Genomic DNA, 17,524 nt, shown 5'->3' with positions numbered 1-17,524 from the left:
GCGCCATAGCTCTCTGCCTCCTGTTGTTGTTCAGGGTGAGCTGAAGACGTGAAATCTTTCACAAATGTCTATTTAACGTTCAGAGTGTCTTTGATCAGAGGAGGATTATCCTGCTGTCATTCTCCTGTCGTTCTGTCAGCACCGCTCGCCACCTTTGATGGAGTCCCACACAGAGGCTCTGCTCTATGCAAAAATACATTACTTCTCTTAACTGGATGGAAGCAGAACCCACAACCACAGACCTAGAGGTTCTGTTTCGATATGTTAGATTACAAAGTAAAGACATGATCCAGTGTCCTGAGATGAATCCGGCTTTAGAACATCCAGGTAAACTGTGTGTGGACAAGGAGCAAAACTTCTAGAACCAGGATGAGAGTCATGGAAACTATGATCAATGATGATGGAAAACTATGTGGGAACCTGGGATGAAGGGAACTATAATGACTGAACCTCCTATGATGAAAAGAATTATAGTGAATCAACCTATGAAGAAGGGAACTATGGTGATAAAACATATGATGAAAGTAATTATTTTGATAGAACCTTATAAAGAAAGCAATATAGTAATGGAATCAATGAAAGAAACATTGATGATTAAACCCCAGATAAAGAAAACAGAAGGCATAGAGGAAAAGGATGGAACACAGGCCCCAGCAGAAAAATATCAGAGATGTGTGGTGAGAGATGAAGACAATCAAAAACTTCAAGCAGAAGGATGATCAGACAGATGGGAGTCTGGACAGAGCCAATGAACTGAATCTATTCTTCAACAGGTTCAGTTTAGGATCAAGCTCAAGCTTTCTCTCCTGCCCACAGTCAGATAAACACCCAGCCCTCTTCTGCCATTGACTCTACTGCTTGTATTAGGTTATTAAACCAGAAAATGGTGCTGCACCCTCCACTTTTAACCTGTCTGTCTGAAGTCAAGTAAAGAGGCAGCTGGATAGACTGAATCATAAGTCACCAGGTCCTGATGGTGACAGCGCCAAAGTCCTGAAGCCTTGTGTAGAGTAGCTTTGTGGGATTCTACAGCACCTCTTTACACTTAAGTCTGACCCTCGAGACAGTTCCATGGGTGGAAGAGCTTCTGTGTTGTTCCAGTGCCAAACAAGACTGAGCAAACAGTCATCAGTGACTATAGACCTGTTGCCCTGATATCCCACATCATGAAGGTCCTAGAGCGACTTCTGTTTCTTCACCTCAACAAGCAAACAAACAGCTATCAGGACCCCCTGCAGTTTGCTTATCGCCATGGTGTTGGAGATGATGCCTAAATGCCTACTTTTTTTTGTTTTCTCCAGTGTACTTAACACAATTTAGCCTGACTTACTTTGTGAGAACCTTCAGAAGACTCCTGTGGGGGTATTAATAATCACCTGGATCAAAGACTACCTGACAAACAGACCACAGTTTGTTTGACTGATGCATCAGCTGTCTAATCAAGAAGTCATTATTACAGGAGGACCACAGCGTGGACGACAGCGGACGGTACTCTACATTCATTTTTACTCTGTACACATCTGACTTCCAGTAACAGACGGAGCCCTGTCATCTGCAGAAATACTCAGATGACTCTGAAATCATTGGGTGCATCAAAGATGGATCAGAAGCTGAGTACAGAGAGCTGGTGAACTGTTTTGTGGCATGGTGTGGAAACAATCATCTGATCCTGAATGTCAACAAAACAGTGAAGATGAATGTAGATTTCAGAAGAAACAGGAATAAATTGAAACCTATTGACATCATGGTAGAAGAAGTGGAGGTGACTGAGGAGTATAAATACCTTTGTGTTAGACAACAAACTAGACTGGAGACTCAACTGGGAAGCCATCTACAAGAACGGACAGTGCAGATTGTACTTCCTTAGGTAGCGCAGGTCCTTCTGCATTTGCAGCATGATGCTAAATATCTTCTATAAGTCTGTTATGGAGAGTGTGATCTCTTCTTCCATCATCTGATGGGGTAACAGTTGTAGAGCTAATGCCTTAAAAATCTCAACAAGATAATTAAGAAGGCCAGCTCTGTTCTAGGAACTCCTCTAGAATCTCTGGAGATTATTTCACAAAGAAGAATTCTTGATAAAGTGAAGAAAATCACGGACAACAGTGAACATCCTCTTTCAGAAGATTTTTAAACAACAACAGTGTCTTCAGTAAGAGGCTTTGCCAGATCAGGTGCAAGACAGCCAACTACAGAAGTTCCTTCCTGCCTGCAAATATCAACACCAAACACCTGTTGATAAAAAAAAATAAGATATGATTTACTGCAAAATTTAATTTCCCTTTGGGGTTAGTATTTTTGAATTGAATTTATTTAGAAGGAGGAGAGCTGTGGTAGAGGGAATATAGGATGAGAGGATGGACAGAAATAGGGATCATAGGGAAGCATTTTGTCCATTTTTATTGGTCTTTATCAGCCTTTCAGAAATCTCAGTCGTGGTTATCATCAGGTCTCCATTAGTTATAGCAGTCATATATGGGCTTAGCAGCTCAGCTAGAGTCAAACAGACCAGAACAAACCTTACAGTCAACTGGTAGCGAACTGTTCGTTCTAAAAGGTAGTACTGATAGTAGGAAAACAAACATGGCATGGTAGGTTATGGCCGTCCACAAATTAGAGAACTGCAGAAAGACACCGACTCAGCATGTTGCTAGAACCAAAGAAAGATGAAAGGGGAGAAAGAACCCCCTGCACCCAAAGATAATCCTCCTGACCTGAAGGCTGGGGTCTATTTATTCAAAAATTTCAGATCTAAAGTAATAAGAGTGATTTTTTATTTAACAGTCCAGACCACTGAATGAATGACGCCAAGCTGTCGCCTGATATCTCAAAGCTACATATATAAGGCTCATAAAGGTTTCACCTTTGAATTAATCAAACTGAACAATAAAAAGCTTCATTTTATGTTCTTCATTTTGTAAATGGTTGATGGATCAAAAGAAACTCCAAAAGAACTAAAAGGGATCAACTTGCTTTAACGTCTTGGACTTTTTAAAGTATAAATAATCTCATTAAAGGGAAGAAAATTTGCGGTTCTTTTTGGTCTAGCTCATGGAGACACATTTAAAAGAGAAATAACATTTAGAGCCTGAGGTATGAATAGACCAGGGATTTGGCAGCTCCTCCTTTTTCCCTTCCTGTAGGAAGGGGAAAAGGAGGAGCTGCCAAACTTTTGAAAAACCTGCAAGCTTTTACAATTTTAATAGGGGAGATTTTAGTTGTTTTTTTGGACCAAATGCTAGAAAGGCAACATACAGAGGTTCTGAAGGAATTAAGCTTAGTAGATGTTTTGAGTGTCTGTCATCTCAGAGGAACAGAATTTACATTAATGTCATGATTCCATGGGACATATCCCGGATTCGATTTCTTTATTATCTCCCAAAAAAAAAAGACCAATCAGGAAAATGGATGTAGTAATATTGAGCCTATTAAGTCAGACCACAGCAACACCGCAATTAAATTAGCCATAAGACTACAACACTGCTTTAAGTATTGGAGACTGAATGTTTCATTACTGACGAGTCCTTCGACACGCCGAGAATTGCAAAAGGATCTGAATGAATATTTTACTCCAAGTAAAGGCAAAGATGCACCCCCTTCCCCAGTGTGGGATGCTGCAAAGGCAGCGCTGAAAGGATTTTTCCAGTATAGAAAAACAACAAAGGCTAATGGAAAAAGAGAAGCTAGAAAGGATAAATTACAGAAACGGCTTATGCCATCAGAAGATTAGCAAAAAATTTGTTTTCTGGAAGGAAGCTAAATCAAAGCTTGACAAATTGCTCACCTATGAGGCAGAAGCACACTCAGGTTTACTGGAAGAAATATCATAAACATGGCAGCATAGCCGGCATTCTCCTAAACCTCCACCTTTGTAAAGTGCAATAGTTATACCACGAATAAGACATCCTGTTACCAACCAGGTTATACAACAACCAAAAGCGAATACTAATGCCTGTGAAGCACACTGTAACTCTGCTAAAGCAGGGAAAAGTCCATTTTTTTTAAAGAATCTCTAGCATGCCCAAATGGCGAGTGAGGAGCAGATGAGCTGATTAGGCTTATTGCAGGAACTGAGAAACAAGAAACCAAGCAGAAAATTATAAATTGACAGGAAATTATGTTTTCTTAGCCAGTATTAAAATGATCTGGATGGACTGGGTGCATCTCCAACAACCTCAGTATGCATGTAGGGGAACATTTGATAAATGGATTTCTTTATTTTATCAGGAGCTTAAATCTAGAGTTAGAGCTAATGGCAGCTGCTCAGATATTTTCAAATATCTGACAAGGCAGGGAGATATATTGTCCCCCAGTCATATTTGTTCTCAGTCTGGAACCCCTGGTAGAAAGTTTGAGGGTCACCTGGGATAAAGGAGGGGGGTACCACCCACAAGACAGCACAAGTTGCTGATGACATGTTATTATGCAGAAGATTATGTCTTTAGTTCCTGCTCTCTTGGAGTTCTTCAACCATATGGATGAATTTCAGGGAGGAATATAGTGCCAATTAACAAGGCAAGATTTCTATCTAGCATATTGCATAGAGTCATTGACGTGCAGAGGGCACTTCCCCCATGTAGTGACAGATAACAGTTGCTTGCATTATGTCATAGAGTTTGGACAGAGGTTGACACACAAAAGGAACACTACTCCTTTCATATAATACTTTATATTATCGAGAAGGTAGTTGTAAACTAGCTCTGTATATGCATTTGTATAACAAAGAAATAGTTAAGCAGTAGTGATGAGACTCGCAGTTCTGTTAAATGAACTAAACCACTAAAAACCGTTCCTTAAAATAATTTGTTCAAAATATTTATTAAACAAACATGACTATAGTTTTACTTTCATATTTAAAACTAGCAACAATTAAGGCTTTTGTCACATTTCTTGTGCTATTTACAGAGCTTTTACATTTTATGCACATTTCATTTGTAAGTATGAAATTAGCATGGCTTTAGTGACATTACGTGTGCTAATCATGATACTTTAACACCTTTTAATGTCCCTTAACAGTTCAAATTTTGGAGAATTTCAATTCAGTTCAGTTTATCTATATACTGCCAGTTCACATCAGACAATCTCAAAACAATTTACAGACAATACAGTCAGATCATACAGTAAGCTGTTTGTGACACTACAGGAATTCCTCACACCAAGCATGCATGTAGCGAAAGTAGGGAAGAAAAGCTCCCTTTTAACAGGAAGAAACCCCCAGGAGAACCAGGCTATCTGCAGAGAACGACATGTGATGTTACTGCCGTTAAATATGTGACTTTTCTGCAGGTAAACTTGTGACATCTGTGCAGGTAAACGTGATTTCACCGCAGGTAAATATGTGACATCTCTGCAGGTAAACATGTGATGTCAATGAAGGTAAATATGTGAAACGTGATGTCACCGCAGGTAAATATGTGACATCATTGCAGGTAAATATGTGATTTCACCGTAGGTAAATATGTGACATCTCTGCAGGTAAAATATGTAACGTCACTGCAGGTAAACATGTGATGTCACTGCAGGTAAACATGTGATGTCACTGCAGGTAAACATGTGATGTCACTGCAGGTAAATATGTAACATCATTGCAGGTATATATGTGATTTCACCATAGGTAAATATGTGACATCTCTGCAGGTAAACATTTTATGTCACTGCAGGTAAATATGTGACTTCACCGCAGGTGAACATGTGATGTCTCTGCAGGTAAATATGTGACATCACTGCAGGTAAATGCGTGAAATCAGCGCAGGGAAACCTGACGTTTATCGCAGGTAAACATATGACGTCACTGTTGGCAAATATTTGATATCACCACAGGTAAATATGTGCCATCAAAGCAAGTAGATATGTAATGTCACTGCTGGTAAATATGCAACATCTCCGCAGGTAAACATGTAACATAACTGTAGGTAAATAGGTAATATCACTGCAGGAACAAATCTAAAATCACCAAAGGTAGATATGTGACATAAAAGCAGGTGAATACATTATGTCACTGCAGGTAAAGACAACACCACATGTTAACATGAGAGATTGCAGGAGGTGAATATGTGAAGTTGCCACACATAATCATGTCATATTACCACAGTTAAACATGTAGCAGCACCTCAACATACGTGTAATGTCACCTCAGGTAAATATGTGACATCACTTGAAAACATGGGACATCAACAGAGGTAAACATTGCTAGTGACTGCAGGTAAACATTTGACTTCATGGAAAGTAAATATATGTTACAGCAGTAAATGTGAAATCACCACAGGTAAAGGTGTGACAGCACTGCAGGTGAATATGTAACGTCACAACAGGTAAATATATGACAGCAGAACAGTACAGGTAAAAATATATGAAATTACCACAGGTAAAAATGTGACATCACAGCAGGTCATTGTGTGACATCATAGCAGGTATAAGTGTGGGGTGACTTCCACTAAACAGGAATATTAGCAGACAAACAGAGCTTTTTGTCTAAAGGTCTGCAGTAACGGTAAAAACCATGCAGCAATTCTCATATCAACGAGGGCAGAAACAGTTTGAAATTGAGGAAGCTTGTTATTAAACTGAGTTTGTTATTCAGAGAGTTTCAGATCCTGCAGGAATAAAAGAATCTCTCCTGCTTCATTTCCAGCTGGAATCTGAAGGTTTTAGATGTTTTATCTGCTGTGAATGTTTAACTCTGACGTCTGAGTGCCTCTAGGCAGCTCAGGGTGCAAACTCTCCATGCACACTCATTCTGTGTGCACACTGATAGTGCATGCTTACCCCGCACACTCGCTCACTCACTCTGTCTTTCTTTGTAAGTGTGTGTGTGTGCAGTAATAGTCTCAAAATGACGCAGAAAGGGACTGAATTTATTACAAACTCTATCACCTTGTATCATCAATATGTTGAGGTCCTCTGTGGGTGTGTGTCTATGTGTGTGTTGGGTCTGCTTGTGTTTAATAATCTCCAGCTGGTCTGGGATCAGTCTGATGTGATCAGCTGTGTTTTTATCAGGCAAATTGTCAGCAGCTAATTATGTGCTCGTTAAGTCTGCTAACGAGGGATTTCTAACGAGATATTGGACTCCGCTCAACAGCAGACTGTCACACATGTGGGCCAGAGGTCTGGTTTCCGTCACGGAGCAGCATTCAGGGAGGTCAAAGAGGACTTAAAGAAGGTTTGTGGAGAAACTTCTGTTGGGTTCAGCTGGATTCTGCTCACTGAAGCAGAGGACCTAAGCAGACAGCTGTAGGTTCTGATAGCAGCATGCTGAGGGGGAACCAAATGGCTGAGTTGTAGACAATGACGGTGTGCAGAAAGCAGATTAGAGACAGTATTTAGTAAATGAGTCAGAACCTGCTGTATTCTGTCTCTGACAGCTGGTTCCTGTGACTTCGGCTCCTCTGCCTGAATGGTTCCGGTTAGGTGTAAAGGTTCTGGACCAAGTGTTCTGCTGTTGTTCCGCTAAGCATGCTCAACTCTGACAGGCTGACGAAGGTTAAATGTGAAAGTGTTAACCCCATTAATCTTGTTTAGCCAGATTAATCCCGGTTTAACAATAATAATCCCAGTTTAACCAGATTAATCCAGAGTTTCAACATGCCGTCTGACACTTCCGGTCCCTCGGCTCTGTCAGAAGGATTTTCTCTCGGCATGTGTGGGATTCTCTCAGGTGAAATGAATCTGGAGGTCAAACAAAGAGATGAGCGAAGCATGCTGGGAAAATAATCTGCCGCAGCTCGTCTTCAGAAGGCGACAGCGGAGGTTCATCGAACCTGTCCAGCACCTTAATCAGCAAACTGATGGCTGCTCCTTTATTAGGAAGATGCACACTCCTCAAATGGGTGCAGGTCCAGCAAGAGACAAGATTATGGAATAATAAACTCATTGTATCTTCCTCTGAGTTTATAATTCTGTAAATCTGTGCGGCTGAGGTGTTGCAGTTCCCATAGAACAGCTCGTTTCAGCTCCATTTTACTCTGATTAGACTGTTTCAATAAATCCTGCTGAAGTGGATGTGCAAACACGCCATCCTGTAAGGAGATGGTTGTGATGTTCTGATCGGTTTCTCAGAAAAGGGCTTTGGTCCAGAAATCAAGTGGTTTTATAAAACTGGAGTAGAATTAAATTGCTCCTTTACATTCTGATTTTAGTTGATTTGGTCTGATCCAGTTCCGTTTCGGGTTATATCACCAAGAACACTGCAAAAACAATCTAGAAAGTAGTATAAATTTCTTAAATTAAGTTTATTTACCCTTCATTTGAACAAATAAATAAGATGATTTGCCAGTGGAATTAGTTTTTTACCCTTGAAATAATATAATTAGATAACAATAAGTTGAAATAAGACAATGCAACTGTTTTTTTTTTCTTACGGTATTTTAAATGTAAACTTTCTTGTTCCATCAGCAAAGTGTCTCACTTACCTCCTCAATTCAAGAAAAAATGCACTTATTTTATGAAAAAATTATTTATTTACATTAGCATTTTTTGCAGTGAATGGATTTTGTCTGTGATCTGAATCAGATTTTTATGGTTTAGTGCTTTGTTCCTCAGTGACTGATGTTTTTAAACAGAACTGAAAACAGAACCTAAACCTATGAATCAGAAAATCACAGAACCAGTTTGGTGTCGATTTAACAACACTAGCACAGAACCATCAGAACCACCAACCCAGCAAATCCGCCCACAGTTTATCGTGTGTTTTACCCTGTTTAGAGAGCCAGGCAACTGGTCCAAGTCAACGTTCTGGCTGAGGTCCAGGTTCTGCTGCTGCTCAGACACCTGTGTGAGTGGGCTGAGCAGCATGAAGGACACGATTAAAGAACAAGGAGCAGCTGTGAAATCCTCTAGGAGCTTTAATGAGATTGTTCCCAGCGAGGAAATGAAAATCCCTGCAGAGTTAATCCCATCACCACACTCAGACTTTTACTCTGAAAACCTCCACAGGAAGTGCAGCACCCCCCACAAACACAATACTGTTTAAATCTGAAGTTCTGACTCGGTTCCAACATGTTCTGAAAGCGGGTAACAATCAGCTTTGATGGAACAGCTTGAGGTTTACAGTGAAGAGGATCCAGTGATTCATTAAGCGAATATTAATATCAGAAAAAGAGAAGCTGAGTTCTCTCCAAATCGGCCTGACTCCAAAAGAGTAAAAAGTAATCGCCCCTAAGCCCAATAAGTAATTGTTCTTCCCTATGCAGCTTCAGATGATGACTATGTGCACATCTGATTAACTAAATAAATTGAAATCTATACGTTTGGAGGGTTTTACAGCAGAAACGACGTGCGGACGGTCATTTCAGAGCAGTGTCATCAGATTTAGGTCCAGACTTTGACTAGACCAACATCTCTAACGGATGTGAGCTTTATGGAGAGCCAAAGAATAAAATGAAATATTTGTAAATGTAAATGTCTGATTAAATGAATAAATTAGGGAAATAGTTGCAATATTTTTTTTTACCTCATTTATGACTCAATAAAACAAATAACACATATATATATATAACATACCATTCAATTGTTAAGTGCATAATCATAATTACTACCTCACTGTCTCACTGAATTAAAAACTTCATTTGAAGTAGATTTAAAGTGATTTCATTATTAAATGTCATTTAAAAAGAATTAATTTGTTAAAAATGTATACAATTACTTTAGTCACATGTATAAATGCATATAGACTGAAGTAATTTTCAATATTTTTGGGCGGGGAGGGTCATTAGACTGTTGAGTTGTTACTTTTGGGGTCTCAAGCTGATATGTTCTGGAACCTCTGCTTTAGATCATAGTTCTGCAGATGAACCTAAATACTATTGAGCTTCATATCCCAAAGTGATTTTCTGCTAAAGAACAGAGTAAATGTTTTCCAACACATACAGCGAGGTCTCCAGGTCCAGTCTTAGACCATCACTCAACCACTGCAATGTCTGACTCTAGATGTTCTGGTTCTAAAATGCCGTTTTGTATTTTTTATAGATGTAACGGGACCAACAACTTCTTAAAAGTTCCAGGGTTTATTTAGTTTTGGTTTTACTCTTGTGGTTTTGTCTTTATTTTTTGTTTTATCAATAATCAAAGTTCTTAAAAGATAGTGTTGCCCCTAGCAACGCTGTCAACCACACCTAGTTCGCTCAGTCATCGTTGGTGTCCATCTGACACTCAACTTACACTAAAATGTCATGGTAGGTTTCTTTTCTGCAAAGATAGGAGCTAAGACGACTCAGATTTTTTGTGAAGACAGGCCTTGATCTTTAATCAATCCCTGAGCTCTACTGGCTATACTTACCCGCCCTTTTCAAATTCAGGTCACTGATGTTAGCCCACAAAGTGCTCTGTGGAACGCCTCTCATTTATTAATAATTACTAATAGTTTCCCCAAGGCTTACAACTCCACTAAATCACTTGTGTCGCCTAGCAGCACCTAGTTTGGCCTCAAGACAATCTTTTCTCATGTGTCATTCCACAATGGTGGACTGGCCTACTGTGTGCTCACAAAACAAGAAATCCTTGTTTATCTTCAGGAACTTTTGAGAAGAGCAGCTCCTACCAGTGCTTCCCTACTTACTCTACCAGTCTCACATTTCCTGTTCTTTTAATAAAAATATCAGCCAAAGCAGAAGCATAGAGTAGGAGGTAGATCTTTTGTCAGGTTCCTTTAATGTGAAACTAACTATCAGTTTTAGTACCATTGCTACGTGATCATCCAAACAAGAATGTGTCCTGCAAAGACATTCACTTAATGCAATCAGCTGGTTTTCCTTATATTGAAAATGTTGAACCCAACTGACTGCATTATCCGACCTATTTCTTTTTTTTAGATGACATGTTTTGAAAATTGGCTCTATGTAAATAAATTGAATTGAATTTTATTCAGTGAGGAAGATACCCTACTTTTAATACTAGGCTTAAAACTTTCTTTTTGATAAAACTCATAGTTAGATTGGCTCAGGTTATATTGAACCCTCTCTATGGTTATGCTGCTATAGGCCTAAGCTGCTGGAGGACAAAAAAGACCACTTTCCCTCTCTATGCTACATTCTTCCTCTACTCCTTAATTATTTGTACCTAAAGTTATTCTAGTGAAGGTATTAAATTTGTCTTCTTTCCTTGTGCTTTACCAATAGAGGGTGTTTGCATCTGTCTATCCTGACCCACCTGCTGATTTGTTAAAAGACGCCTGGAAACTAACCTTTCAGAAGAGATTACAAACAGGAAGATCTGGTAAATATCTCTGTGGTTGCTGAACTTCTCATGTGGCACTTGTTTAAGTGTTAAAACACAGAACAGCAAGCAACAACCCTGAAACTGACACTGAGGCATAAATCATGTCTCCTGGTCCATCCAGTGTTCTGTCCTCGTTCGTCCTCAGCTGTCCACTCAACAGAAAGGTAATGTTGGCTCGGCAATGAGTGAATCGTTCAAACCAACAAAACATTTCAAGTTACTAAAAACTAATATAAAGTTAGCTTATATTTACTATAGAAACTGCTGGACACAGAGAAATGCTGGCGACAAATGACTTGGCAAGTAATACTTACATCAGAGGTCACAGATTAGTGGACCGGGGTCCGGATCCGGACCCACCTGCTGACTAATCCAGACCCAACCTGATTTAAAAACCTTTATAAAATACAGAATGTTGTCTGACGACAGTGTCTAACTTCACTTGTGCCGCTTCTCCTGTCAGTATGGTAAAGCCCTCCAGAGTGTCCGGCACCAGGCTACACATGATCCAAATTAGCCAATGAGCTGCTGTCAGTCTGGGTTTCTGCTGCTCCTAGCTAAGTTTAGACACAGCAGGCAAACCTGTGGCAAGTCGGGCGATGGGAAAGAAGGAGAAGATGATGAGAAAAAGTGAAAGAAAGTGTGGACTGCTGGAAGAACTACGGTGAACTGGTGACAGAAAAGTGAAACGGTGTGCTCAAAAAAGTAGACCCGGCACATTTTGAGTATGTTTGGCTCAACCTGCTGCTGTGAAGCAGGATTCTCCACCATGAACATAATCAAAAATAAATATGGATCCAGGCTCAAAATTAGCAACTTGATATGTGCTTTAGAATGGCTTTGTCTCCATTCAAACCTAGGTTTAAAGCCTTGCAGGGCAGCATAAAGCCCACTGCGAACATTAAGCCATGAAAAAGAAGGAAAAGAAAAAAAAAAGTCAGTTCAGGTGTTTTGTAAAATAAGTGAATCAAGAAATTGTCTAACTGAATGAGTGTTGTTCTCTACTTAAAACACTTTTGATTTTAAAATGGAATTTTTTTCTTTTTTTTCTATATTTTTTTATTTCAAAACTCTTTGTATAACACAGATGCATAAAAACCTCATTTTATTTCAGTGTTAAATTCTGTTTAAAGTAAGAGATTATAATTAAAAATGTCTCCAGACCTTTACTGGTTGATGATTTTCTTTATTTGGACCCTGCATTTTTAATTGGTTACCCCTGACTTACAGAAAATGTTGCTAATTCACTAAGTCCTGTAGTGCACGAATCGCAGAGTGATTTGTTCAGGGGTGTGGCAGTAATGGTTCTCTTTCTATTGTACCATACAAATAAGGCTGTAATTTATTTGTGGTGTGATTAGACTGTTTTATGACATGAAAAAATTAACACAAAGACAAAACATGCCCTGATTCCTGCAGTATGCTGCTACTGAAAGTGCTGCTGTTTTACTTAGATGTTATATCAATAAACTGAAATAGATGGATGTGACCTGGAATATAATACAGTAGTTTATAAATGAGACAATCTCAACATAATCCCGAAATAGATTCTTTCCATAAGTAATTGAAAAAAGTAATCTAAATTTACAACAGAGTCATATTCTTTCAGTTTTTCATCAGAGCCATCTGACTTCCAGTTTAATTGTCATCCACAGCTGCAGGACAATTATGCCCTCTATGAGAAGATGGCCCAAACATCATACAAATGAAGAAAAACATTGAAACTTTCATTCTGTTTAGAGATCGACTGTTTACTGTATGAATCATGTATCCTTCAGAGAGAACAAGGTATCCAAATATTCTGCCAAAGAATAACTTAACTATTTCTTCTCTTCTCCTCCTTCTCCGAGGACGCAATATCTAATCGGCACATCGTCGTTAGTTCAGTCCAGTTCAAATCAAAACACAGCTTCTCCATCCTACAGATGGGTCTGGTTCTAATACTCCAAAACATCTCATCACCCTGACATTTAAACTAAATGTGAGTTTAATCCAGAGATTAAGCCCAAACCTGGGAATAAGCCTTCAACTTAGTCCAACTTCAGCAAATCCCACCCCCAGCAGCCACAGCTGGAACCACATCTGTAGGCAAAGGTCCAAAACGAGGAACGTTAAAGGAATAGTACGTACATCCAAAACATGATTAGCCTTCATTTTCTACTCACCCCCATGCTGAACAACACTTTGGAGTACTTTTTTGATATCTCAAATGCATCTGGAGATCTGGGAGGCTTCTTGCTGTCTGCTGACATTCAAATAATGGAGGTCTATGGTGCCCGAGGCAGAAAGGTCCATAAAAGTCCACAAAAAACGTGTCAATATTCCTCCATACTGCTCGTCCAATGTATTCCAAGTGTCCTGAGTGGGTAGCGTCCATAATTTACTCGAAACAAAGTCATTTAGAATGTTTTTAGAGCATAAACAGTAGTGTATAGGATTTCCTAAAAGCGCGTGCCTGCGCGTTCATGACGCTACGAAAGCCGGCAGACCAAACCAGATGAAAGTGCGCATTCAGCGTCTGCTCTGCCGATAATGCAAGCGTAGAAGAAGAAATGTGCTGTTTACCTGTGCAAAGAAAGAAACAACGAAAGAAAAATGTCTGAGGACTTCAGTGTTGAGGAAGAGCATGAGTTCTTTGCCGAGCTGAATGCGCACTTTCATCTGGTTTGGTCTGCCGCGGTTTCCGTAGCGTCGTGAACTCGCAGGCGCTTTCAGGAAATCCTATACACTACTGTTTATGCTCTAAAAACATTCTAAATGACTTTGTTTCGAGTAAATTATGGACGCTACCCACTCAGGACACTTGGAATACATTGGACGAGCAGTATGGAGGAATATTGACACGTTTTTTGTGGACTTTTATGGACCTTTCTGCCTCGGGCACCATAGACCTCCATTATTTGAATGTCAGCAGACAGCAAGAAGCCTCCCAGATCTCCAGATGCATTTGAGATATCAAAAAAGTACTCCAGAGTGTTGTTCAGCATGGGGGTGAGTAGAAAATGAAGGCTAATCATGTTTTGGGTGTACTATTCCTTTAAGCTTGCAATGAAACATTTATAACATCTTAGATTTTATTAATCATCCAAACATGTTTTTTTAATCATCCTGGAATGTTTCCTCAGGGTGGAACCTTTACATATTTCTGTACATGCAAATGTTTTGCAAACACATAAATGACACAGAACCACAAATTAAAGGGAAGTCTGGTTGAATATCAGTTGATGATTTCCTCCTCCCATTGGTCTGCAGCATTTCTGAGTAAATCAGTTTGCAGTTTTTCTTAACTCACAGTGTTTGCAGTGTGTTTGCACCTTTCAGTCACTGTAGCTTTATCCTCCCCCCACAAAGTTCTGTTCTGACCTGTTCTGACCAGAGTTCAGTCTCTTAAGAGTTCTGTCACATACAGAGTTCTGATCAGGGTTCCTCTATTAAGGGTTCTGAACATAATTTGTTTTTTCTCCCTAAATCTTTCAGCACAGAGTGCGCCAGCGTGCAAGCAGCAGCCCGCGCCCCTCAGACAGAACCAGGTCAAGGTCAAATCTGGAAGAACCGAACCACAGCTGCCGGTGGGGCGGAACAGGTGGGCGTGCACGCGCACAGGTAAAAACAGGCTACTCACCTGCATGCGCAGTGGCTCCGCGTCCTCGATGACGCTGATGATTGGGACCTGTAGAACCGAAGCCAGCAGGTCCACCTGGAGGAGCTCCTCGCGGGTCTGTGGGAAGGCGAGCGCGGCAGACACTCCTTCCACCAACACGCGCTGACACGCGCACCGGATCAGAGACTCCGGGTCCGCCGCCGCCAGCTGCCGGGACACCAGATCCAGGCTCAGGTTGTAGGGCAGGAAGTTCACCCGCTCGGGGTCCGGGTCTCGGTCCCGATCCTTGTCCCGACTGAGAGCGGCAGCTGCCCGGTTCAGCGCCGCCTGGACCTGGACGCGAGCGTCCCGCTGCGCCGGCAAGAGCGCACCGACGCGCACTGCGTGTCCGATCTGCGCCAGGAGGTGGCAAGGCTGTGGATGGAGGTGGCACTGTGGAACAAGAAGGAGCTGCAGGACGAGAAAGGTTCGGAGAGTTCGGGCAGTCCAGAACCACGAGTACAGGGAGGTGAAATACATCCTGCCGCGCTCTCAGCATCGCTCTGCCGCTCCTGCGCTCCTCTTGACGCTCCGGCGGAAAACAGACTGCCGCTCAGAGGAGGCGGGGAGGAGGGGGTGTGTTACCGGGAGATCCTGGGGAGAAGGAGAAGGAGGGGGGGTGATGCTGAAGGGGGAGACAGTGGAGGAGGGGGAGAGGAGGACCCAGAAATAAGGAGGTTTAAATAGGAAAACAGGGAGGAGGAAGGAGAGGAGATCAGAGTGAGAAGGAGGTGCCTTGGGGAGGATCAGCAGCTCTCTGAGGAGAAGTGAGGAGGAGATCAAAGAGGAGGAGGTGGAAGAGAAAACAGAGAGGAAGATCAAAGAGGACAGGACAGTGTGGAGGTGAGGAGCAACAGCCTCTCCTTGAGGAGGCAGTGTGTTTGTTTATTTGTTTTTTGTTTATTTGTTGTTCAGATGTTGTAGTTTTTTTATGAGGAATGAAAACAAGCCAGAGATCAGATCAGACCTCCTGCTGATCCTGGACCTCCTGCTGATCCTGGACCTCCTGTTAATCCTGACATCCTGCTGATCCTGAACCTCCTGTTGATCCTGCACCTCCTGCTGATCCTAGACCTCCTCCATAGTTCATTGAGAAAAATCCTGTGAGTTTCGAAGGAGGATCCGGTTCCATTCGTCATCCTTAGAACATCACAGCTCAGAGCTTATGTAACTCGGACTCAGTAAATATTCTGTGTGATCCAAACCCGCTACAGAACAACTGGAACAGAACCATCGACATTAATTAGAAAATAAATCCACTGTTTGATCCTCAGCCCGTGAAGCCACGCTTCTTCACTTTATTTCCGCTGTGCAGCATCGGGTCAGCAGAAGTTCACTACAAACATAATCCTATTCTCTAGGAGCCCGGTTTGGTTCTGTTATTGCAGAAGAAATCGACTCACGTTGAGCTTTTTTCCCCTGAAGCTCAGAGTTTTGCCTCAGTTCTCCGCCTCTAGCAGATGCTGTCTCTACATCTAGGAAGCCATCCATCAGAAAGATACTGTTCATTCTGAAGGTCAGGATTGATCCGGTCAGGACGGCAGCTCCAGCTCCTGAGTGACTGTCTGCTGGTTCTGCTTGCTTCCTTTGTTATATTAAATCAGAGGGTTCTGCTGAGATGGAGCCTGGATGTTCTGAAGACACGTCTCAGCTGAAATGTGTGTGAGATAGAAGGCTCCTCTTTGGTCCTGTTCTGACCCAGTTTTATGGCAGAGTTGGCGACAGCAGCACCTGTTAAAAACCTGAACTGACTGTAAATCACCAACAGAACTGATTCACATCCACTGATACCCGGTTCAGTCCAAATCCATTTAAAAGGTTGTAAAAAAAGTAACCCCCACCCTCCCCCGGATGTTTCTGATTTTTTATTTTTATTTTAGTTTTATATGAAACAATCTGCTTTAAAGAAAATTCATTCAGGGCCTTGGAGGGTTTAAGGTTAATGGATCCTTTTTGGCCGTCAGGGAATTTCTTTAATGTTCTTGAACTTCTTTAGATCCGTTCTGATGTTAGAAAGATAAAAACACAGAAGTCTTAACAATAAAGGCATGTTTCATTAAAACGTTCAGAAAGAGATCTGCATTTAATTCAAAGGACCAACAGAAGAAATGGTTCTTCAAAGGGTGGAGATGGTTCCACTCTGATGTGGGTTGGTATATTATCCCACAGCTTTGGGGTAGAAACAGAGAAGGCAATATATCTGAGAAATTTCTAAACTGGACTACAGAACATCAAAAGAATGTTTGACTGTAGTGTTCTTCCTCTGAATAATGTAATATAAGATGTTCTAGGGCTTCCTGGGATGCCTGGCCTGACTCATAGTGAGTCCTTCCACCTTAATCTAGGAACTAGGACTAGGAAAACTTGGCTTGAATCCCAGCCTGGTCTGCCAAGGTCGTAGTGTCCTTGGGAAAGACACTTTCAATTTAATTCAGTTAATTTAAGCGCCAATTCACAAAACAAGTCATCTAAAGGCACTTTACAGTTCACCAGATCATACAGTCGAATTGAATCAAAGTTTTCTATCTAAGGAAAACCAGTTGACTAAATCAACTCGGATGCAATCCCTCACAATAAGCATGCTTATAGCAACAGTGGAGAGGAAAAACTCCCTTTTAACAGGAAGAAACCTCCAGCAGAACCAGAGTCAGTGTGAGCGGCCATCTGCCG

The 17,524-nt window shown here is 41.1% G+C and overlaps 1 protein-coding gene across 1 annotated transcript in view; it reads right to left on the bottom strand.

Annotated features, from left to right (window-relative positions):
- Positions 1 to 15,411, bottom strand: part of grin3b (glutamate receptor, ionotropic, N-methyl-D-aspartate 3B) — a 59,707-nt gene extending 44,296 nt beyond the window's left edge. The window contains exon 1 of the mRNA XM_015386186.1: positions 14,837 to 15,411. Coding sequence (XP_015241672.1) covers positions 14,837 to 15,334 — 498 coding nt within the window. The 5' untranslated portion in view covers positions 15,335 to 15,411. The remainder of the gene's footprint in view (positions 1 to 14,836) is intronic.
- Positions 15,412 to 17,524: the final 2,113 nt, after the last annotated feature.

Source organism: Cyprinodon variegatus, unplaced genomic scaffold (assembly GCF_000732505.1).
Source record: "Cyprinodon variegatus isolate N-32 unplaced genomic scaffold, C_variegatus-1.0 Scaffold359, whole genome shotgun sequence".
Lineage (NCBI taxonomy): Eukaryota > Metazoa > Chordata > Actinopteri > Cyprinodontiformes > Cyprinodontidae > Cyprinodon > Cyprinodon variegatus.
Note: the sequence above shows the minus strand (reverse complement) of the source record. Positions and strands in the feature narration are given on the sequence as shown.